Source organism: Mangifera indica, chromosome 4, assembly GCF_011075055.1.
Source record: "Mangifera indica cultivar Alphonso chromosome 4, CATAS_Mindica_2.1, whole genome shotgun sequence".
In the NCBI taxonomy this organism is placed as follows: domain Eukaryota; kingdom Viridiplantae; phylum Streptophyta; class Magnoliopsida; order Sapindales; family Anacardiaceae; genus Mangifera; species Mangifera indica.
In genome coordinates this window covers 17908071-17930901 of record NC_058140.1, presented here as the reverse complement: position 1 = coordinate 17930901, position 22831 = coordinate 17908071, and the positions used below count along the sequence as shown (strand labels likewise).

Sequence of the window (22831 nt, the reverse complement as noted above, 5' to 3'; positions counted from 1 at the left end):
TAAATATGTGTATAGCAAAAAGGCCCCGGAGGACAAAAACAGACCAAGCTAAATGATCAAAGAAGACCACAAGCCAAGCCAACCAAAACAAGGAGAGGCCAAAACAAACAAGAAAAAACCCACCAAACCAAAGTAACCCTCTCTTTATATCTATTAAGCAAAATCAGGATATATTATAAGAGCGAGAACTAAGACACACACAAACAAACAAGTGTTACTATTAACTATGCGCTTGTTATACACTTGAAAGAAATTAACATTAAACAAAACAAGCCCATCAATCAGATTTCCTCGGCATCCACGTAAACTTAATGAAGCATTCGACACCAGCTAGAAAGAAAGGGAAGTCCTATCAAGGTGAAAAACGCAGCAACCAAACACAGCAAAACTAAGCCAATTTCCTGAAGCAAAACAGCATGAGCAAGGCAGGTCCACAATAGGTTTGCTTTCAGAGGCGAGGGGCAGTAACAATACAAGGAAATCCAGGAGTCTTCTTTAATGCAAATTCTGCTGCCATCATGATTTCAGAGCAAATTCAGAAACATGCAAAGTGTACACAAGCAATCAGAATCCAACAACATTGTGTCCAAACCAGACCACAGCAGGGGAGCAGACTTCAGAACAATTCCAGCGTTATCATGTTATTGGACATATTATTCATTTTGAGTTATTAATTAACTTTGTATAGACACCCATTTTATTCAACACATGTACCTACAATATTAAAACTTCATAAATGATAATTTTATCAACTTTCAACGGATTTTTGGGTTTTATTTTTTAATTTAACTATGTTTTTATTTATTGATTTTATGCTAATTATAATTTTTTTTCGTGCAAATCAATAACTTCACCATACAAAAATTGCATCCAAGTGCATATTAAGAATAATATCTGGCATGGCATATGAGATATTAATATCACATTAATTTTCAGAGCTTTTATGGAAATTTACAGTGTTGTAAAATTTTCTTACCATACAAATCGCTTGAGGTGGATTCACTCAATTATGTTTTTTTTTAGGCTAAGAACCAAATAAACTGACCCTCTTCACTATAGTATCATACTTGGGAAAGAAGCATTAAGACAGTGTAATTCCATTTAGATTCCCTGTCTTTTTCTATTTCATAACTCTTTTCCTTTCGTTGTGGATTTCATTTTAAAAAATTGGATTTAATTACGTCTTAACCCTAAAAAAAAAAAATTGAGACCGACTAGCCAACAAGGTGCCTCACATCTTCTTTAGGGTTACTAAAACTCTTATCTCTAGATCTTAAGTTCGCTCTTTTTCATCACTGGAAATTGAGTTTCGGTTCTAGATCAAGATTCAGTTTTGCTCAACAGGTATATTTTCTTTTAAAGCAAACCCTTTCATATTAATGTTATTCTGTTCTATCATTTTTTCTGAATTAATCTCATCAGTACTATCAGATTATTTTTCTACTCTTCTGCGTTTAAATTATGAAAGGTTTGGCATTGCATGAGCATTAAGGTATTCCCTTATTATATTTATTTTTCTTCTTGCATTTATCTATGCATGTTTATGGTTTGTATAAGAGAGTAGTAGATACAGTTACAAACATTTTGAATATTCAATGAGTAGTTGATCCCAAATGACTTGGATTCGAATCTATGTTCAGCATGTGTGAGTTGAACTTGATATGAAGCTCTAACAGGAAAACTCACTTGCGATTCTTTACTAAAACTTTTCTTTTCTGTCAATTATTCATATTTTCCGACGATCTTTTTTCTTATTTGATGATTCTTATTTTCCTCCCTTGATTATTTCTCTTCTCCTTCTCCAGTTATTTCTTTTCTTTTCCTTCTTGGACAACATTTTTTTTCTCACAATCTTTGTTCAACATTTGAAGTAATTCAAACTCGATATTTTATATTCAAATCAAATCGAGCTTAAATAACTATTAATCAAACTTAATTTAACTCGAATCTACTCTTAGATGTAAAGATTATAGTGTCTGTTGAAATTGAAATTAATGATTTACAAATTGTTATATATATATATGTGTGTGTGTGTGTGTGTGTAGCTGAATGTTAAGATCAATAACTATTTCTGATAATGAATAATGTTGTCGAAAGTAAGAAATATATTAAACCGTTGAAAAAAAATTAAAAAAGAAAAATAAAATAAAATCATTAAATTAAAAAATCATAAAACAAAAATTGACAAGAAAGAAAATTCTAATAAAGAATCGTTGCTGGATTCTTTTAGTCAAACTAAATTGTCAAATTAAAATTTTAACTTAAGTTCGACTTATACAAACTAATCATAGATCTGAATTACAATCAGTTAAAATTGAATCCACCAATAGATATATCTATAATTATTATTTATCAATCATTGGTTTGAACTTCTCTTTAAATATTGATTAAAAAAAAAAAACTACTCATTAAATATTCAAAATGTTTGTAACTATTCTTCTCGGACTCATACTAAATTGCTAGTATAAGATTCAACCATCAGTACCTTTATTTTAAAGTTATTTTTCATTAATTTTATTTTCGTAGATCCTTTTATCAACATGATAGAACAGAATAATGACAATACGAAGGAGTTCGATTTAAAGAAAATATACCTTTCAAGCAAAACTGAATCTTGATCTAGAACTGAAACTCAATTTCCAGTAATAGAATAAAGCAAAATACAGGAACAGTGATGAGAGCTTTAGTAACTCCAAGGAAGACGTGAGGCATATGGATGGCTAAGTGGTTCAATTTTTTTAGGGTTAAGATGTAATTAAATCCAATTTTTTAAAATGAAGTCCACAACGAAATGAAGGACTTGTGAAATTAATAGAAAAAGACAGGGAATCTTAATGGAAATTACACTGTCTTGATGCATGTACGTATTCAAGTATGATAGTATACATAGAGATAGAGTAACCGACTGCTTCATGTTTTCCTCTTTACATTTCTCCAGCACTTTCAATAAAACAGTGGTGGTTGCTTTCTTTGGTTTTCACTGCTTCTGAGTTTTTTGATTTCTGGAGTTCAGTTTATCAACAATGTTGAAGTTGTTGTTTGATGCAGTATTTTCATAAAAAGTTTGAGGTATATTTAGAAAGTCTCTGGTGTTGGTTCTTGCACTCCCTTTTTACTGATTTTTCATTTCAATACACAAATTAATATTTATTATTAATACATATAGTTTAATGTTTTTAACTCCCATATTTAAATCACAGCTCTAATTAACCATATATTATTGATTGATAAATGCCAATTCCATTTGTCTTCATCACCCCAACACCAGCGGCAAACACTAATCGTTCAGTAAGAAGAATGTCTCTGTGTAAAGACAGATCCCAGTATCCCTTAACAAATGCAGATTTCGACCTCTCCTAAACATTCCATTTCCAACATTGTAGAAATCCAGTCTTTCTTTCTGAGAATTGATAATGAGCTCTTCATTCAAATAGCCAAGAATATATATCTGTGTCAGCTCATCATCAAATCCTTCCAACTTAGTCAAATCAATGGTGTACTCTTTCACCCATATTTTCTTCACGGGGTCTTTCAGAATCCACACATCGGTGATCGGAGGATACGCAAAAGTGTCCACCAAACACAGTTGCCCTTGTAGTTCCACCAAAAACGTGTCGTTTCCTTCAATATATGAAGTTACATGCGGATGAGGAATGAAATCGAACGTTTCCGTTTCCAAATCCAGTGAGAGGATTAATTGATCCACTGTAGGGTAGCATCCTTCCCACACCATCCAGTAAAACTTCATGTCGACCAAAACCCCCCAACCAGAAACCATCACAGGGCACTCAATCTCGAGTTGTTTCCATGAGTTTGAACTGACTGCGCTACCCTCTGATAAAGTCATAATCTCACACTTGATGGTGTAATCCAACTCTTCTTCATCTTGAATGTTGTACAAATGAACCAGCTTGTATTCATTTGTTGATTTAATATAGCCAAATCCTGCTTCGACTCCACCGCAAGTTGAAGCTTGCGCCTTGGGGAGTCTTGCAAACTTCTTCATGCTGGGATTGAAGGCAAAGAAAATCCCTCTATTAACAAGACATACCAAGCCGTGGCCGGATGGTATCATGTAAATGTAGCCATCGATTAATCCACTAAATCTGTATTGAATTATAGCCTCCATGTTTCTAGCGAAGAAGCAAAAAACTTGTTTTTGATTGTCTTCCTCGTCATCATTTTCAATGGATTGATCAAGACACAGCAACTGACGATATTTCTGAGCTCGCTCAAGGTGAATCTGTAAGAAATAGGGATCAGTTAATAGGCCTAACCACTGTTTGGATACGCACCTGCATATGCCGATAATCTTCACAGGAAGTCTTGAAAATATGTTGAACTTGATCTCACGAGGGATGTTCGCCATCTCTGTGTTTGTCAATCTACTCATCATTGGGTCATATATTAGGATTTGAGAGAACTGCCCTTTTTCCTGTGTGAAGACAAAGTAGATGTTTATGACTTGGGTGACATTAATATGACTTTGAAGATGAAGAAATGTGACTTTCTACTACCGAAAATATGTGATTTTTTAAAATGAAAAGAGGTGACCTTTTATAAAAGTGTAATTTTTGATGGAAAATGACAATTAGCTCTATAAAAAAAAGTGTTTGAATTTCTCTCTACCCTTTACACTATCACAAAATACAAAACAATAAAAACTTACAATAACAAAATTTAACCTTTTTTTATCCATCAAGTCAAAGAGTTAAGTAAAAGAAATCAATAACCTCTAAATTCTTTGTGAATGTATATAATTATGATGACTTACAACATAGACATAATGGGTGCATTTCATATATAAACTAAGTCTATCATTATTCATTTTAATTTGTTTAAACAATTTTTAATTTTTAATTTTTAATTCTAATCCTATTCAAATAAACTGATTAACTTCGGTTTAATAATCAAGAAGACAGAATAAAAGCAACCATATGCACAACCTAGAAGGAGGACTATATGGGACTAAACTTGATTGTAGTGTGATACCCTTAGGCGAATCCCACATCGACAAAGCACGGGAGAGATGTTGGGTCTGTCTATGAATCCCACATTGGTTAGTGGTGGGAGAATTGGATTAGTTAAATAGCCTGTGAGCTCCTTAATTGTTAAGACGCGTTTTGGGTTGCAAAGCCCAGAAGCAAACCCATGATGGACTGTGTGTCCAAAGTGGACAATATCTTAACAGTGGGTCGGGTTATTGGATCTGGGGTGTTACAAATGGTATCAGAGCAACTCCGCGTGTCCTCTTGAACGATGGTGGGGCAAACCTCAGCGAGGACGCTGAGTCCCGTAAGGGGGGGTGTATGTGATACCCTTAGGCTAATCCCACATCGACAAAGCACGGGAGAGATGCTGGGTCTGTCTATAGATCCCACATTGGTTAGTGGTGGGAGAATTGAAGTGGTGGGAGAATTGAATTGGTTAAATAGCCTGTGAACTCCTTAACTGTTAAGACGCGTTTTGGGTTGCAAAGCCCAGAAGCAAACCCATGATGGACTGTGTGTCCAAAGTGGACAATATCTTAACAGTGGATCGGGTTATTGGCCCTGGGGTGTTACATGTAGATATCGTGAAGATGAGATCGAATGAAGTGCAGTGTAAGAAAGGACTTGTTAGAAAGCTTTCCAAAAAAAAAAAAAAGCTTTTTTAATATAATTTACCGATGATATAGTTATATCATCTATAACTATTTACAGATAATTAATTTTAATTATTAAACTCTTATTATCATATTATACTATAATATCATTGTATCTTTTAACTATCTATTAATAATTAACTTCACTCTTTCATTTACTCTTTCTTCTGTATTAAGGAGATACGAAAATGCTATCATGATATTATACCGTTAAAACCATTATATCTATAACTATTTCTAATGTTAAAAAGTAGATTACATCGAGAAAAAAGAAATAGAGTTATTGAAAGAGGAAAAAAAATCATTGAAAAAAGATAAAAAAGAATTATCAAATAAAAAAGGATTAATCGAATAAGAAAAATAATAGTTAAAAAATAATTCACAAATTAAAAAAAAATCTAGTGAAGAATCACGGATAAATTGTTAAACTGTCAAATTAGAGTTTCGTACTCATACCAAACATAGATTTTTACCCAAACTAATTGGGATCAAATCTATCCGTAATTATATCTATAATTATTATTCAATCAATCATAGAATGATCCTGAACTGTAATCATAATAATTCCACCGTTAGTATACCTTGCAGCCATAACCATTAATCAATCATCAGTTCAACTACTCGCTAACTCTCTCTCATCAATCATACTAAACTGCTACTATAATATTGCACAACCAGTACATTAATTTTGAAGTTATTTTTTCATTGATTTCAGTTTCGTATTTTGTTTTATCAACATATGGAAAGCATGCAATGGCAATCCTTCTATAATATAAATGCACAAGTGCAGAAGAACAATCTGATAGTACTAATGAAATTAATTCAGAAAAATTGATAGAACAGAATAACAATGATATAAAAGAGTTCGATTTAAAGAAAATATACCTGCCGAGCAACACTGAATATGTTTTCCAAGAATGATACTTCAGTTAAGAGGGTCAGACTATTTGGTTCTTGGCCTTTGGAAGGAAAAGAAATAGGAACATAATTAAGTTTTGCAAACGTATGTATCCTTTTCTTAGAACATGTTCTTGTCTCGAGCCTTTTTAAGTTTCAAGCTTGATTCATAATGAAAAATGAATCCACCTCTTGCAACATGTATGGTAAGAAAATTTTACCACAATGTAAATTTCCATAAAAGCTCTGAAAAATTAATGTGATATTAATATCTATATGCCATGACAGATATTATATCTAATATGCACTTGTGCACAATTTTTGTACGTTAAGTTATTAAAGTGCACAAAAAATTATTATTATTATTAAATAAAATGAATAAATGATTTCATAGTTAAATAAAAAAGTCAAAACAAAAACAATATGTTGAAAGTTAATAAAAAAAATCATTTATGAAGTATTTAATATTGTACGTAAATGTGTCAAACAAGATGAATATCAATAATTCTTGACGCTTAGTGCCATTATGGGGCGCGGGAAATTTACATTGAGCGATGGTCTTGTGATAATGAAATTCTATACAAAATCAGTTAAAAACTCAAAATGAATAGTATGTCTAATAAAATAATAATGTTATTTTGATTTATAGGTAAAAAATATGTATAAAATATTTGCTTGTATTTATATCACTTATTATTCTTATAATAAAGTTAATTACATGCATAAACTAGACTATACACAATAATTATTTATAGCTTATAATATAAAAGTAATATCTTAACTTTGTATATATCGACTCTACTTTGATTTCATTATTTAAGCATTGTCAAGAGTACTTAGTGTAATAGTGTAATAGATGTTAACAGAAAGTAAAAAAATCCGTCAAATATAATGGTTTTTCATTTGTATAAAAAGAGGCCAAACATGTAATTGTATTTATTTAATTTCTCAATATGAAAGGAAATATCTTTCACAAGTATTCCCTATTTTTTTCTTGATTGTTCCACTATTTTCCTTTCATGATATCAGAGTCATCAGAGAAATATTAATGATGGTGGATCATCAAAATACAATCATTTTTCTCTTTTTTATTTTACAATAAGTTGTCCATTTATTGACAATTTCTACAAACCCTAACACTTAAATCACATTTTTTACATCCAATTTATTCTTTTTCAGTTTGGAAGTAATCTCACCAAAGTTGACATGGTGCAATTTTCGATTTTTGAAATCTTAGGTCATATTCACTATTGGTGCTTACGAATTAAGTGTTTACAATAAGATTATGGTGAAGAGTTCAGAAGTTTAACTCCTTTGATAAATTATCTAGACATTATTTTTTGACATTCATGTGCCCTCATACATTAGCAAAATGGTACGTTTGAAGGAAAACATAAAACATAGGACTTGCTCAGTTGACACAAGTTGGATTTTCTCTTCAACTTTGGTAGTATACCTTCGAAACTTCGATAAACAAATTGCTTTCATCTGTTCTTGATTTTGACTCTCCTTTTCACATATTGTTCAATAAAAATCCAGATTACTCTAAGTTAAGAGTCTTTGGTATAAGTTCTAAGATAAGGAAACAGTGCACAACCAAAGTGCCCTCATTGCAAGTTAAGAGTCTTTGGTATAAGGTGTAAGATAAGTATATATGGGTTGTCAAATTTACTAGACCAAATTTGCTAGATCTGCTAGAGTGACTGACATTGCTTGGCATTTTCCCAATGAAGCGTCTGACCAGATCACATCTGATCTAGTAAATTTGACAATCCACGAGGAATACAAAGGAAAGAACTAGACCAACTCATTATAGGTAATGGTCAGCTTCTAAAAATTTTGCATACTGGAAAAATTTGTATTTCCTGTCTTAACAATAAAATGCTCTCATTGCAAAAAAAATATTGCATGCTCCTCATATTGCTATGAATTTTATTAGTGTATCTAAGGTGTCACATGGTCAATTGATATCTACTGAATTTGTATCTAATATCTGCCTTGTGAAAGAAAAAGTGTCAAAACATAATTCAATCTGTGAGAAACTTAAATACGGGCTCTACTATTACATCACCTATAATCGAGATCCTAAAATCCTCAAAATCTTTATTTATCTTCAGAAATATCCACACAGATACAAAATATAATTCCCATAGAGTTGTGTTAATGAGAGAGAATACGCTTGAAAAATAGCCTACACAACATATTTAACAACAAAATCTTCACACATAATTAAATTTAAGATATCATAAAATTTTACTCCAATCTTTTTATAGATTTCAATGTTGTGGAAAGGCTCTTTCCCACAAAACTTAAAGCGTCAGACACCCTTTGTAACTTGCAAATAACAATGGGAAAAGGTGCCTTACACTTTCCGTATTGTTTCACTCTTTTCAATTAAGTGAAGTTGCTTTGATACCCAATATTGTTTAATGCTGAGATGGGCATTTGGAAAATAGAGGGAGCTTTAATGGCTGGCCCTACTGCCCAGTCACTTACACCTCAGAAAAGAAAGCAATATATACATTGGTCATGGCTCAAGAGTTGTGACTTATGAGGATCCTCATCTTTCTAACTAACCAATCGGTTAATTAAAAATTCCTTGCTCTTTTCTCGAAGGCGATTTCTCTTTCTTTGATACCCAATATTGTTTAATGCTGAGATGGGCATTTGGAAAATAGAGGGAGCTTTAATGGCTGGCCCTACTGCCCAGTCACTTACACCTCAGAAAAGAAAGCAATATATACATTGGTCATGGCTCAAGAGTTGTGACTTATGAGGATCCTCATCTTTCTAACTAACCAATCGGTTAATTAAAAATTCCTTGCTCTTTTCTCGAAGGCGATTTCTCTTTCTCAAAATAAAATTCTTAACATGTATATCTCCCCAAGAAGAAAAAAAAAAAACACCTCGGTGACTGTTTTTCCACAGGAGAAAATAAAAGAAGAAACAAATGCTTCCTTAGATGCACTTTTGCATCCTAAATTAATTAATCAAAAAATGGTTATGGTCGAACCATGTAAATCGAACTGTCCCTTTAACATTTTATAGCTTATTTTATGAGATCATGAACATGTAACTGTCCATACGTAATTGTGCTCACAAATTATAAACATAACCAATTTGTATCATTTACACAACCAAAATTGAGGGGAGAATCTAAAATAATATTAGTTCAATTGCTCTGCGAACCAACATGGTAGCTCATGGTGCCATTAGTGAGAATGCCAGAAAATGCCCTTAGGTTTGAAGATTTTATCTTCTAAAATTATATGTACACAAGTTTAAATATACAAATGTGTATACAAACAATATATGATTAAATGATTTTGAATTAAAGATAAAGTAATACTCAGTCATATGATTATACATTATGTGTTTTTATTTGAATACTTAAAAATCTGTGCACACATAACATTGTTTTCTGATTAAATCATGGAAAAATGACACACGTTTCATCCAACATCATTAACAATGATACCTATTTTATCTAAACAACACATATATATAACTGTTTATTTTGTGTATAAGCAGTAAGCTGGCTGATGGAAGACTTCATATGTGATGCAAATGTCGTTTCTCTTTCTCTTTCTTGTCTAAGAATATGAAAAGGGGAGTTGCATCACAAAGCTAAAAAGCCAGATCGGAAAGTTGCAGTGCCAAGCCATCATCAGGGAGTTTGCATAAGAAAGATGATGCAATACATGTTGCTTGGCCTTCTTGCTTGGAAAGGTGGATAAATTAAAGCTTACCTAGAAATTATAATCAAATACACTTTATTTCCTCGACTTCATTTGCAAAATGCTAACCATTAATTTTTAATAGACGATCTAGGATTATAATTAAAACAACAAATTAAGTTCTCTCCGATCTCTAACCACCAAACTTTGAACAATTAATGTAATTTTTATATAATTCCTCGGTCTAAGATAATTCAATTGGCCAATTCATCTGGGAGGCCAATTTTTTGTGCTGATACCTATGTTTGATTACATAGGACGATGTCTTACTGAGGAAGAATACACTTTTAATATATTTGAATCCAACTGCTTTTAATCTTTTTTTAAATGTCGAACCGAGAACTGGACTTTTTATACAATATCTGTTAATTTCCTAAAAGCAATCACAAATACACCCTTTTTCTGCATACCAAATATTTGAACGGTCATTGCTTTGCATCTGCTGATGACTTTACTCGTATTCATGAGGCAGACATGACTCATGGGACCAAAAGCTAGATTTACTTGCTACCTTTAACATTCAATGCCCTTTAAATATCGCACCACCACACCATTTCTTGCAGACTTAACACAAATTAAAGAAGTTCGAGACTCAAGTGCGTAAAATCTAGCTATATTCATTTGGAGAAGATGAAAGTTATGGGGATTCCTATTAACTCAGTTGCAGCTGCTTACTCAATTACGACCTCATTATCATCTATCAAATATTTACCTGAATCGGCTGCTCAATACCATGTTCATGATTCTTCGGTTAATGGGTCTCCAACACAAAGTAATATATTTCTCTTGTCCTTCTGTGGAATATTTATATATGCATGCATCATTATAAGTGATTTAATGAAGATGTTTCAGTGACAGAATATCTTTTGATAATATTGCAGGAAAAGTGGATTCGGTCCTGAAAACGATGAATAAGCTAGGGAAGAAAGCTGACAAATTTGCACGAGGAGTCAGAGAACATGGTAAGTGATCAACGCAGATTGATAATTTTGACATAGTATTGGAGAAGAAAAACTAAATGTATTTTAATTGCTTGAAACTGTAGTGAGGCTAGCGCCAAAGATAACTGAAACTGTGAAGGGAAAGTTAAGTTTAGGAGCAAAAATTCTGCAAGTAGGTGGGCTAGAGAAAATCTTCAAGCAGCTATTTAAAGTTGGGGAAGGAGAGAAATTATTGACGGCTTGTCAATGCTATTTGTCAACCACAGCAGGTCCCATAGCTGGCCTTCTATTTATCTCCACAGAGAAGGCTGCGTTTTGCAGTGAGAGATCACTGAAATTCTACTCTAAGAATGGAAAAATTGTCAGAATTCATTACAAGGTAATAACTAAGTCTCACATCTCAGTCATTTTAATATTACATTTTTGTTTCACTTCTCTTTCTTGCTTGCTTGCTTTCTAATAAGTTACGTTACGGCGATTTCTGTGTATAGGTCTTGATCCCACTTGAGAAAATAAAGAGAGTAAATCAAAGTGTAAATATGAAGAACCCATCACAGAAATTCATGGAGATATGCACAGTGGACGATTTTGACTTCTGGTTTATGGGTTTCTTAAACTATGAGAAAGCTTTCAAGTACATTCAGCAGGCAATTTCCCAGAGAGTAGATTATTTACATGTCAATTATTAGTTGACTTAAGAAATTTTTCTTCCCTCTGCTTCATCTGAATGTATAAATCCTTGAAGTGAGGAAAGTTACCAGGGTTAAAATTAATGTACATTTTTTGTTAATTATAATTATATGCTTTTCAATTCGACCATTGTTTATACTGACTATATTTTGAAATTGGAAAAGAGCGAAAAAACACCAGAACAAGCCAGAAACTTAAAAAGCACGAATCCTGCTTTTTCTCCACACACAAACTATAAAGCTGGGGCAGAAAAAAGCTACATAATTTGATTATTACAGTCATATATTATACAAGGAATTAAAATAATCAGAACAAATTAAACTAGATTCAACTTGTAGTAACAGTTATGCCCACATGCAGTCTGTCAATCTCTGATTAAAGAGGTGTGAAAACAGTCAAAACGCAACTTATTAAAGAAGTGTATTGTGTACCTCTAATTAATTAATAAAAAGTATTTTAGGTTAGTATTATAGCTAGTGTTTCTACTGCTCAAGAACCATGAAAAACAGATTAAGCTGGGAAAAAAAATAAAAACAATAAAACTATGTCTGCCCAATTTGGATATATAAATATGTATATATTTATGTATATTTTCATATAATTTAGTAATTTAAAATTAATGATAAAACAATATTTAATCATCTCATAATATACAAAGATATTCAAAATAAAGACATATAATATTACTCAAATAAAAATGACATAAAGATAGATATAATATATGTTCAAATTAGATTTGTTAAATTGTTTTAATAGTTGAAAGTCAAAACATATCGAAGTTCATACAAAATAAGGATGGTGATTCACATTTTAAAGTATCCCATTAGGCTCCACACAAGCAAAAAATACCATCATTTACTATTTATTGAAATAATTATTAATTTGACACTAATTACCCTCTTTTAAACCAATCCACCATAGGGTACACTTATAATATTAATTAAAATCTTTAAGGCACTAATTGATGCATGAATGTGTTTATGTTTTCCTTCTTTATGAATCATATAGCGTAGTTTGCCCTCAAATAACAGATGCTATTAATTTGAATCTTCTACCACCTTTTTTATTGATCAGTCTTTTCTTTTTTTTTTCCTCATTAATTCTTTAGTGGGATTAGATTGGCAGGATTTGTTTCTAATTATTATCATATATCAACTGCTAACTCTTTTTCCTAAAATAATACGTATGAACAATGGATTTCTCAACTGCTTTCTCTACATAAGCCACCAAATCTTATACTTTAATTTTTGTGGAGTCTCAAAGGAGTTAGGAGCACGTGGTAGGGCATTGGGGTGGCACTAACTATAACATATTTCAATTTCATATTCTTAAATTAAGCTTCATTGTTCATGACTTTATTCTGAGTTGGTATTGTGATTTGCTTGGCTCAATCTAGAAGTCGATCCTTGTGTTAGGACGTTCTTTATGAGATAACATATTCTACCATTACCATTTGAAAAGTGAAGCATTACTGTTAATTGGTTGCTCTAGACGACAAAGATTCTATTCCCTTTTTCTTATAGTATAAAATCTTGCATCAGAAAGTTAAACTTCCAGCTCAAAAAGCTACAATCACACATCAACACAGCAGGCCATATTTGGGTTGGGGGATGGCTGAATTACGTGGAGCTTATTGGGATTGTATGATTCAAAAGTTCTCTCAACTAATAACCTTTTTCTTTATATATCCTTAGACCCACCTGCCAACTGCTTTGATTCCTGAGGATTTCAGCTCCACAAACTAACAACAAAATTATTAAACACGAAAGATGATTCTTCCTTAGTTTATAAGGACGTTTTCAAACTTCTCTTCCCCACATTCAAAAGTGTCGTGGAATTTGTTAGCTCATAGACTTTAATGTTGGAAACTATTCTTTACCGCAAAAATACCATAAAGTGATGAATTGCCAATTAATAAAATCTATTAAATTTTTTAAAATTTTAGTAAAAAATAAAAAATATCTTCTATCTAAATAATAGTTTGTCCCAAAAATTTATAAAATTTTTCTGCATCTCTACTCACTAATGGTTTGGTTAATGATTTTAAAAAAAAGGAGGAGAGATAATTTAATTGAGTGAAAATGCGTTTTTATATTCAGACCAAATCGCCCCAAAAAGAGAGTGGTCATTAGTGAGAGAGATTGATGATAAGAAAGCATATGGTGTGTGTGTGTAGGGTTTGGTTCGAGAATTGCAATTTAACCGGAAGCACCTTATATGTATGTTTTCATATTCCAACAAAAAGTAATTTTCTCATACTATAATGGGTGTATATATGATTTTCTTGTACTATCAAGAAGTGAAAATATAGTTTGTTGTACTATTAAAGACAGTAAATGATATCAACATTATTTTATAATCTTCAAAGGGATAAAACTGTTATTTAATTGTTAAAACTCTAACTTCAACAAATAAGTGAAAAAATAGAATTTTCAAATTTAAATAGTAAGAATTTGTTGTTTCATCAAAGCTCCGATGCATCATCTTTTATGGTATTGGCATGGCAAGGTAAAACAGAATGAGATATTACTTGTGAGTTATTATCTCTTAAGATAAATAATATTTTCAATAGCTAAATTAATTAATATTACAATTATTATCAAATTTAAAAATATTGTTTCTTAAAAAAAATAATCTAAATGTGACTAAATTATAAATTTTAGTTTTCATCTAAATATGTAAAAAAAAAAAAAAAACTATATGATAAATTTGAAGGAACTTTTTAAACACATTATTCAATCATGTCGTAATGGTAATTATTCATAGATTTTTATTAGTGTTAGGATATATAATTTTTTAAAAATTAAGGATAGTGGGTTCAAAATATGTATTTTAAAGCAATCAAACACATCATCTTTCTAGTATGAAATCTTTAAAAATATACATAGGTATCTTTAAGGGTCAAATTATATGCCTTACTTTTGTTTGATGAGTCATAGATGACTCATGGGCAAAAAATGTTAGTTTAACTAGCCCACCTCAATAATGCCTTTAAAAACATTTGCATAACTCAAGGATTCTTCAACCAGCAGATTCAGCAGCCTCTCACAGATCTGCAATCTACACAAGTCTTGCAGGCACCAGATCACCTAAAGAAGGAAGCTAATTACTTCTTTATATTAATCAAATATGAAGAAAACTCTTGCAGAACAAGTAATGGGAATTTCAATGGCCTCAACGACCTATCCTTTTAAGAGCTCACCAAGGAGATTATTACCTGAACCAGCTAGCCAAGACCTTGTTCCATCTTCTGCAAATAAACGGGTGGTTCAGCTTGGGAAAAAACTAACAAATTTCCCCTGGGAGTTCCAGAGCATGGTAATTAATTATTACTTTGTTTTATTTGATGTTAAGATTAAACATGCATGCTTAAATTTTGGGTAGTTTAAAAGGAGTATTGATGATGTAATTTATCTGAAATTTTTTTGTGGTGCTGCAGTGAGATTGGGACCAAAGATCACTGAAATTGTGAAAGCAAAGTTGAGGTTAGGAGCAAGAATTCTTCAAGTAGGAGGCATGAACAAAGCGTTCAAGAAGGTATTTAGTGTTGGAGAAGGAGAAAGATTGTTGAAGACTTGCCAGTGTTTTTTATCAACAACAGCTGGTCCTATAGCTGGTCTCTTATTTATCTCCACTCACAAGGTTGCCTTCTGCAGTGAAAGATCAATCAAGTTCTCTTCTCCAAATGGGGAATTGATTAGAGTCCATTACAAGGTGAAAAAGCAACATTGAACCATCTATTTCTTAATTTCTACATCTTAAATTACAAAAATGTGTCTCTCTCTTCATGATTGAATCCTAACATTGTTCACCATTGTCAACTGGTTGCAGGTGGTGATACCAGTAAATAAGATAAAGATAGTCAACCAAAGTGAAAACATGAAGAAGCCATCACAAAAGTACATAGAGATATTGACAGTAGATAATTTTGATTTCTGGTTTATGGGTTTCTTAAATTATCAGAAAGCTTTAAAACAACTCCAGCAGGCAATTTCTCAAGCTCAAATCAAGTGCTAGCGCATGTTATGCCCTCTGTTTCATCGGATGTAATTGATAAGGAAGGTTAACCTGACTGGTTAATTGCAGATATTGTACAAAATTTTGCTAGTAGTGAGAATGCTTCTTTATAATCATTATCAGACCAAACTTTGACCACACAATAATTTCTTCAGCAATTTGTGCTGGCAAACTCTGTTATATTCCTTGATATCACTGCAATTTCATTTAAAATCCTTACAGCTTGTGAACCTTCAAATGAAAAAATTGAGGTACTTAGGAGAGAATATGTTAGGTCTAAGATAGAAAAGATTCATTATTTGAACAAATGATTGAACTGCTAGTCTGAATGTTTTACATACATTCACATGGTCAACAGAGACATCATCTCCGATGTGTATTTAACAAACTCCAACATCTGGACATTGACTTCTAATCTTGTACACAAAAAGTTTAATCATGGAAGCCCCAGGTGATGACAACTAAGAAACTCAAATAAATACATTCAATTAGATTAAACGACATAAAACTCCATAACTGGTATCTGACAAGGCAAATAACTTACATAAAAACCAGGAAACTGTAAAGAATCTTGAACAGAATCTTATTATAATGCAAAAGACACAAATTTATGGAAATAAGTGAACAAATTACAACATTCCACTTTTAAAAGCGGAAACAAATAGAAATCCAACATACTTGCATAATATACATACGCATTTTGAGAGAGAAACAAATAAAACCACCCTACTAATACACAACCAAGACTGAAGCATAACATGTACAGAAGTAGCAAGAGACTGCCGATGTAGAACACATTATATGTTGTCCACAAGTGAGCTCCTTAGGATGGCTTTTGCAAGCTTTGACAGATCTCAGAACACATCTGTTTCATTCAAATTTCCAACAAAATTCACTTTACAACATTGTGGAAACTGAAGACCAACCTCCTCACAACCCACCTTTGTCACATGTGGGCAGGAGCTCACATCAAGGTATTCCAGAGAGGTGCATCTTTCCAAAAGCAAGATTATCCCTGCTACAGTAACCTTTGGACAGTTAACCTTCATAAATTTTAAACTCAACTCAATTTCTCCCAAATTCTCAAAGGCAGCATCAGTCACTTGCTCACAGCACCCAATATCAAGAGCCTCTAGATTTCTGCATGTTGAGAGGATGCAACTCAAAGAAGAGTCGGAAATATTTAAACACCAATCCATCCGCAATTTCTTTAAACTACATCTGCAAGCAGCTGCCAATGACTTCATAGACTCATCAGAGATATTCCGGCAACCACCAATAACTAGAATTTCAAGATTTTTGCAAAATTCAGCCAAAGAAAATATAGACTCATCTCCAACTCTATAACAATCCAACAACTTCAGTGTCTTGAGAGAAGCTGAACAGGCCTTGGAAACACTAAAAATCCCACTGTCCCCAACGTTGCTGCACTTGTTAATGTCTAAAAAATTTATATTTTGACATCCATTTACAAGATCTGTGATACCAGTGTCACTTATGTTAGTGCATCCATTAAGGCCCAACTCTTCTAAATTGCAACAGTTCTTAGAAATAGCTTGTAATAAGCCATCAGTTACAAATCTGCAGCCAGTTAGATGCAGGCTCCGCAGGTCATGACAGCCTTCAGCAACAGCTGACAACCCCTTGTCAGTCAGCTTTCTACAGTATGATACATCCAAGGACTGTAAAGAAGAAAGACCGCATCCAATAGACACCATTCCAGTGTCTGTAATACCTGGAATATAAACATAAAACATTTGAGAGAAATACAGAAACTGTCCCAGCTCAATGAGTATGTGTGTACCCACATATCAGAAGTCCAGAGCCAAGAAGCAACTTCGCACAAAAATAACATAGAGGGGATAATTGGAGATACTAGTGTTTCATGGTAGGCGGGGAAACAAAAAAAAAAAAACTTATTCAGGGAAATTTTCAACAGATGAAATTAAAATTTGATATTCAGCAAAAAGCAAGTTGAGATACTTCAGAAAAGTGGCCAGAATTTATCGATGAGAGCTTCTAAATTTCATCCTGAATCCTGATTGAAAAAAAAAATCTATGAAATGGAATCAAATTCAAACTACAAAAAGAAAAATAAAAAAAATAAAACCAAAAAGTAAGGGATTTCAACTAAACTGAATTGTCTTAAAAAAATGTCTCTATTACATTTCCATCAATCAATTAAAAACCAAAAGTAAAAAATTAAAAACGAAAGAAAATGAAATAACCAACACTTTGATTTTCCAAAAAAAAAAAAAAAAAGACTTCAGCCTAGTTGCAATTCCACAGTTTGTCTAACAATCAAAAACCCGTACCTACGAATCCAATATAACAAATTAAACAAACAAAATCAGACTACACGAAGACTCTTGTATCAACTCATAAGGATCTGCTTCCCTAAAACGGTACTAACGCAATCTCAATCCTACAACACAGACACTAACCAAACAAAAAAAAAAAAGGTTACCTTTACAATTCTGCAGATTGAGGACCTTCAAGGACTTAAAAGCATCAGCAATAACAGCAAGATCAGAATCAGTAACACCAGGATAAAACGAGCGCGAAATAGACTGCGACAAATCCAATTCCACAAGCCGCGAGAATCTGGCAGCTATCTTTCTAAGCATGTGTGGGCCAGCACGTACGTACAACTTCTTCCTCTCCGTACTCTGCAAGTACAACCATTTCTTGCACACCAAACCAAACCTCTCCTTGTCCTTGTCATTATCAAGCCTTGACAGAATCGATCGCAGCTCATCGTCTCTTAGCACGTCATTAATGCAAACGGGATCCATTAATTAGGGAGAGGTTAGAGCGATATTGAGAATTGGGATTAGGGTTAATTGTTACATATAAGATAAATAGAACCCTAATCCTAATCTGTCCCAGCCCCTGACTGAGGTTCAGATAAGTGGAGACTGGAGTAGAAATACCCTTGGTAGTTCAATCACTAAAAGCGAGTTTGTAGGTTTGTGAAATTACATAAATACCCTTGATAGTTGAATTCATATTTTGTTTGTTTGGGGGTGTTTGTGTCCATTGAAAGAGCAAGGCAAAGCCGACACATTTGGGCTTGCGCTCGAGTAAATGCTACATAGTTTTTTTCCCATATGCCATGCATATTATCACCCCATAAAACTTAGCTCAAAATTAATAAATCTTAACAAGATATGTATAACAAAACGGCCTTGAATTTTTATTCAGTAACCTCTAAGTCAACAAATCAGTTGCTATTGCATCCTTTTAAGTAAAAAATTTTAAAGGTATGAAAGAATTAGTCTGTAGTCTCAGCATTTACAGAATCACAGCTTCATTCATCAACACTTGCGACATGTAACCACACACTCCTCCAAAAACTGATTGAGCTGTGTAGTATATAGTTTCGGGTCATTTCTAAAATGATCGACATGCGGTGTGGAGACAAAGTTGCAAGCCCTAACCTCACGCCCCGCCTTCCGCTGCTTCTCTACGAACGACTCTACAGAATCTGCAGGAATGACCCTATCTGCTGAGCTGTATATGTATAATTGTGGACAGCTTGGTTGCTCTGATGACAATAAGCCTAGCACATCACAAAGTCTCCTGTAACATTTTAATCAGATACTTATGTCAGTAATATATAGAATTTTGACCATCTCCCCCTCTGCAAAACTCTACTTTCTCATATTTGATTCATTTGTTCTTAAACCATCATACTAAAGACTATTCTCAATGACACGAAATATGATCCATCAGACTAAATCTGATCAAAGTCTTTTTATTAGAAAAGGATGTATCACCTGTTCACTGTAGGAAGATGCAAAACCACCTCAAAGAACTTCTCCAGGACTAAAAGCAAAGCTGTTTCAGCAACAGCAGGTTTCGGCTCGCCAAGTGCTTTTCTACCAACAAACATGTCTGTGCTTGACTCGCTCATGTTAACTACTCCTTTTGTCGCAACACTGTGCTTCTTAAGAAATGCTGCTGAGAAACCTGAAGCCCAGACCTAAAACAAATGAAATGAAGAGCTGAATAATTGTCAAGCGTACCCAACCAAAGCTCAAACTCCAAAAATAAAATTCTGAATAAATCAAACCCGAAAAGCACTGAAAACATAAAGGCACCACATATCTACATGCTGGCATATTCTGACAGACAAAATTTTCATATAATCAAAGAGGAGAACCAAAATAAACATTGCACAAGCCAATCAACCAACAACAGACTAGTTATTCATCACTTACTGAGAAGAAACAACACCTTCCATTGTTACAAAGAAGAAAAATCTAATCAGCAGTTATGGATGGTGATATTCAATCTGGTTGTGCAAGAGAGTCAGCAAAAACCAAATGATGCATATTAGTAGAACACTTGATCTTAGACTTGAGACAAACGAGTTACTTATTCCAAAGAAATTTCCATAATTAAAGCAACATAACTACTCACAGTTAAAATGATATTATCAAGTCATCCTTCATAAATTAAAACAACAATACAATAAGAAAGGAATAAGTCTGATCCAGCACAACCACTCCAGCAAATACACCATGGTGAGTGAGATAGACCACACACAATGTAGAAGCACTCTAGGGTCCCCCGATTCCAAGAAAATCAGCATCAAGCAAATTATAATTTATCATGAAAGCTTACCCAATGCACAAAGCCAAGCACATTAACAAGATCAACCCAATCAACTCACTGGTAATCATTGAAGACTTTATATCCATAGGCAATCTTTATTTTGCAGGTATGTGACAAAAAAACATGGACTCCAGTTAAACTGCTCAGAATCAATCAAACTGTGATCAGTTGTCAATACACAACAAAAAGTGCAAAACAGGAAACAAACAATAAACACTCAAAAAACCAACACTATCAAAATATTGGCAGCTGGCAGCATCTTCATAATATTATACTGCATTCATATTCTATTGTCCATTAAACTTTCACTTATTGGAGTTGCCACAACTGTTAATTTCTAGTTACAAGCATTGGCAAACAATTTTAAAGATGAAAAAAGGAATACAAGGATATATCACATATGAAGGTCTAATTATTCCTTGAATATAACACAACAAATTATTTGTGTCAACAACTAATATAACACAATTGCAAGCGTTGTTTACCTGAGGGTCAGGAGCTGCAACAGGTGCAGAATCTACAATGCAACCTCTAATCCTTCCCATTAAAGATGGATCCTGCTTCTGAAACTTTTCAAGAATAGCTCCATATCTGTTAAAAGAAGGACCCAATCTAGTATTATCAATCAAAATGTTCAAGGACAACATAGAAAAAGTGGTTTTTCCACAAATGTTTATGCAATTTGATGTAATTAAGTGATAGAAATTACGTTAACCATCCAGTGTTGCTAAAGGTGTGGAAAAGAAGATTCTTTCCTTCATCTTCCAACCAACCAGCCAAATGGTTCACAAGCAATTCAATATTCTGTTCAGCCTTTCCACCAACTTGGTAACTGAGAATCTCAGACATTGGAAAAGTAAAGGTAATGACATTATACCCCTTTGAAGTATACCACTCTGCATATCTCTTAAGATGCTTCTGCTTTGCTCCCAACCATCCCAGCAAAACCACCACCGTCCTAGACTTCGCTGTGGAACACTCAGAAGTCCCAGAAAAATCCATGGCATTAGGTTCCGGTAAATGCCATCTATATAATACATCAGGAGTAGAGGTAGCAATAGCGCTTGCAACAGTAGTTGGCTTTGATGCTTTAGCCAACTCAGCAGACTGATACAAATTAACAAGAACAGGAGACGAAGCCACAGAAGAACATAAACTATTATGGCCAGAATGGGGAACCCCGAAGCTAATGTTAGGCACAGGTACTCGGGCCCTAGAAACGAAGGCCAAGTTTGAAAGCTTGGAAACAGATATATGAGACACCCATGATGAAGCTGGAGGTGAATCTAAAACAGAAGGATCAACTTGGTCTGAGGAAGAACACGTGCCTGATGATCTAAAACACTGGAATCTATCTGCAGTATCAGCAGAAAGTGAGGCAACACCAACAGCAGCTGCTGCAATCAGAGGTCGTTGAAGGATTCCAGACAAGGAACCCATATTGGAATTTCAAAACTGAATATCTCTCAACTTTCATAAGAATATCAAGCAATGTGCATATAATACCAACAGAATTGATCAAAACTACTCAAACCACCTGCACAACAACGAACAAATTAAAGAATGACTCCTCTGGGCAGTTTTTGTATATGAACAGAACACAAATACATATGCGTGGACTTAACAGAGGAAAACACGCAAGATAATGGAATCAAAAAGGGTATATTCGCTTGTTGAAGGAATTTAATGAAAACTTACGTGGATTTGGTCCAAAAAACCGGACTGTCAAGCTGAATAATAATGACAGCCCGGTTATTACAGTTCGCCGCCGGACCAACCAGAAAGCTTCCTTTGGAGTCAAACAACAACTGCTCTCATCAAAGAAATCCTCAATTCAAAGGCGCACTAAGAATGTTTTCTGCGGAAATAATTAAAAAAAGAGTAGCAAATAAGAAGATGCCACGTGAACACATGACAGTGATAGACGGAGAAGTCCGACGATTTTGGAAAGAAAGCAATGGCAAGGAGGAATGAAAAGACGGTTTAGCCCTTGTCAAATCTCCAAGATTCCAGTAACAGAAAGGGCAGAAAGGGAATAAAAATAAAAAACATTGGTAATCAATTTAAGGAAGAAAAAGAAAAGAAATTTCGCGGTTCAAATTTGTAACGTGAACGGATGGTCAGAAGAGGAGGGAAATGACACTCATGGGCCTACCGTCTAGCGAGTCAACTCAGCTAACTTAAACAGCGAAATCTGTTGAATTGCAGGGGAGAATTTTATAAATATATATAAGAGAAAAATAATTTTTATAACGATTCCAAGTGAATATTCAAGAAATATTCTA

The 22831-nt window shown here is 33.4% G+C and overlaps 5 protein-coding genes across 6 annotated transcripts; 2 read left to right on the top strand and 3 right to left on the bottom strand.

Moving 5' to 3' along the window:
* Positions 1 to 3277: 3277 nt before the first annotated feature.
* On the bottom strand, positions 3278 to 4369 carry LOC123214356 (putative F-box protein At1g47790). Its single transcript, XM_044634101.1, has one exon. The coding sequence runs from the start codon at positions 4367 to 4369 to the stop codon at positions 3278 to 3280; it is 1092 nt and encodes a 363-aa protein (XP_044490036.1).
* A 6452-nt stretch (positions 4370 to 10821) lies between these two features.
* LOC123214732 (GEM-like protein 4) lies at positions 10822 to 12038 on the top strand. The gene is made up of 4 exons (XM_044634695.1): positions 10822 to 11050; positions 11160 to 11240; positions 11324 to 11598; positions 11711 to 12038. Exons 1-4 carry the CDS (start codon positions 10909 to 10911, stop codon positions 11906 to 11908), a joined length of 696 nt encoding a protein of 231 aa, XP_044490630.1. The 5' UTR covers positions 10822 to 10908; the 3' UTR covers positions 11909 to 12038.
* Positions 12039 to 15038: 3000 nt separating this feature from the next.
* On the top strand, positions 15039 to 16042 carry LOC123214355 (putative GEM-like protein 8). The gene is made up of 3 exons (XM_044634100.1): positions 15039 to 15227; positions 15294 to 15623; positions 15741 to 16042. Exons 1-3 carry the CDS (start codon positions 15039 to 15041, stop codon positions 15924 to 15926), a joined length of 705 nt encoding a protein of 234 aa, XP_044490035.1. The 3' UTR covers positions 15927 to 16042.
* A 444-nt stretch (positions 16043 to 16486) lies between these two features.
* Positions 16487 to 18857, bottom strand: LOC123212677 (F-box/LRR-repeat protein 3). The gene is made up of 2 exons (XM_044631809.1): positions 18394 to 18857; positions 16487 to 17661 (listed from the first exon to the last, which is right to left on the bottom strand). The coding sequence occupies exons 1-2, from the start codon at positions 18719 to 18721 to the stop codon at positions 16781 to 16783; spliced, it is 1209 nt and encodes a 402-aa protein (XP_044487744.1). The 5' UTR covers positions 18722 to 18857; the 3' UTR covers positions 16487 to 16780.
* Positions 18858 to 19099: 242 nt separating this feature from the next.
* Positions 19100 to 22707, bottom strand: LOC123212675 (transmembrane protein 53-like). Of its 2 annotated transcripts, XM_044631807.1 has the most exons (5): positions 22245 to 22707; positions 21256 to 22083; positions 21032 to 21137; positions 19706 to 19911; positions 19100 to 19508 (listed from the first exon to the last, which is right to left on the bottom strand). In XM_044631807.1, the coding sequence occupies exons 2-5, from the start codon at positions 21984 to 21986 to the stop codon at positions 19244 to 19246; spliced, it is 1308 nt and encodes a 435-aa protein (XP_044487742.1). In that variant the 5' UTR covers positions 21987 to 22083; positions 22245 to 22707; the 3' UTR covers positions 19100 to 19243. The 2 variants fall into 2 exon arrangements, with proteins under 2 accessions (XP_044487742.1, XP_044487743.1); XM_044631808.1 differs by lacking the exon at positions 22245 to 22707 and having other exon boundaries at positions 21256 to 22217.
* Between the last annotated feature and the right edge of the window lie 124 nt (positions 22708 to 22831).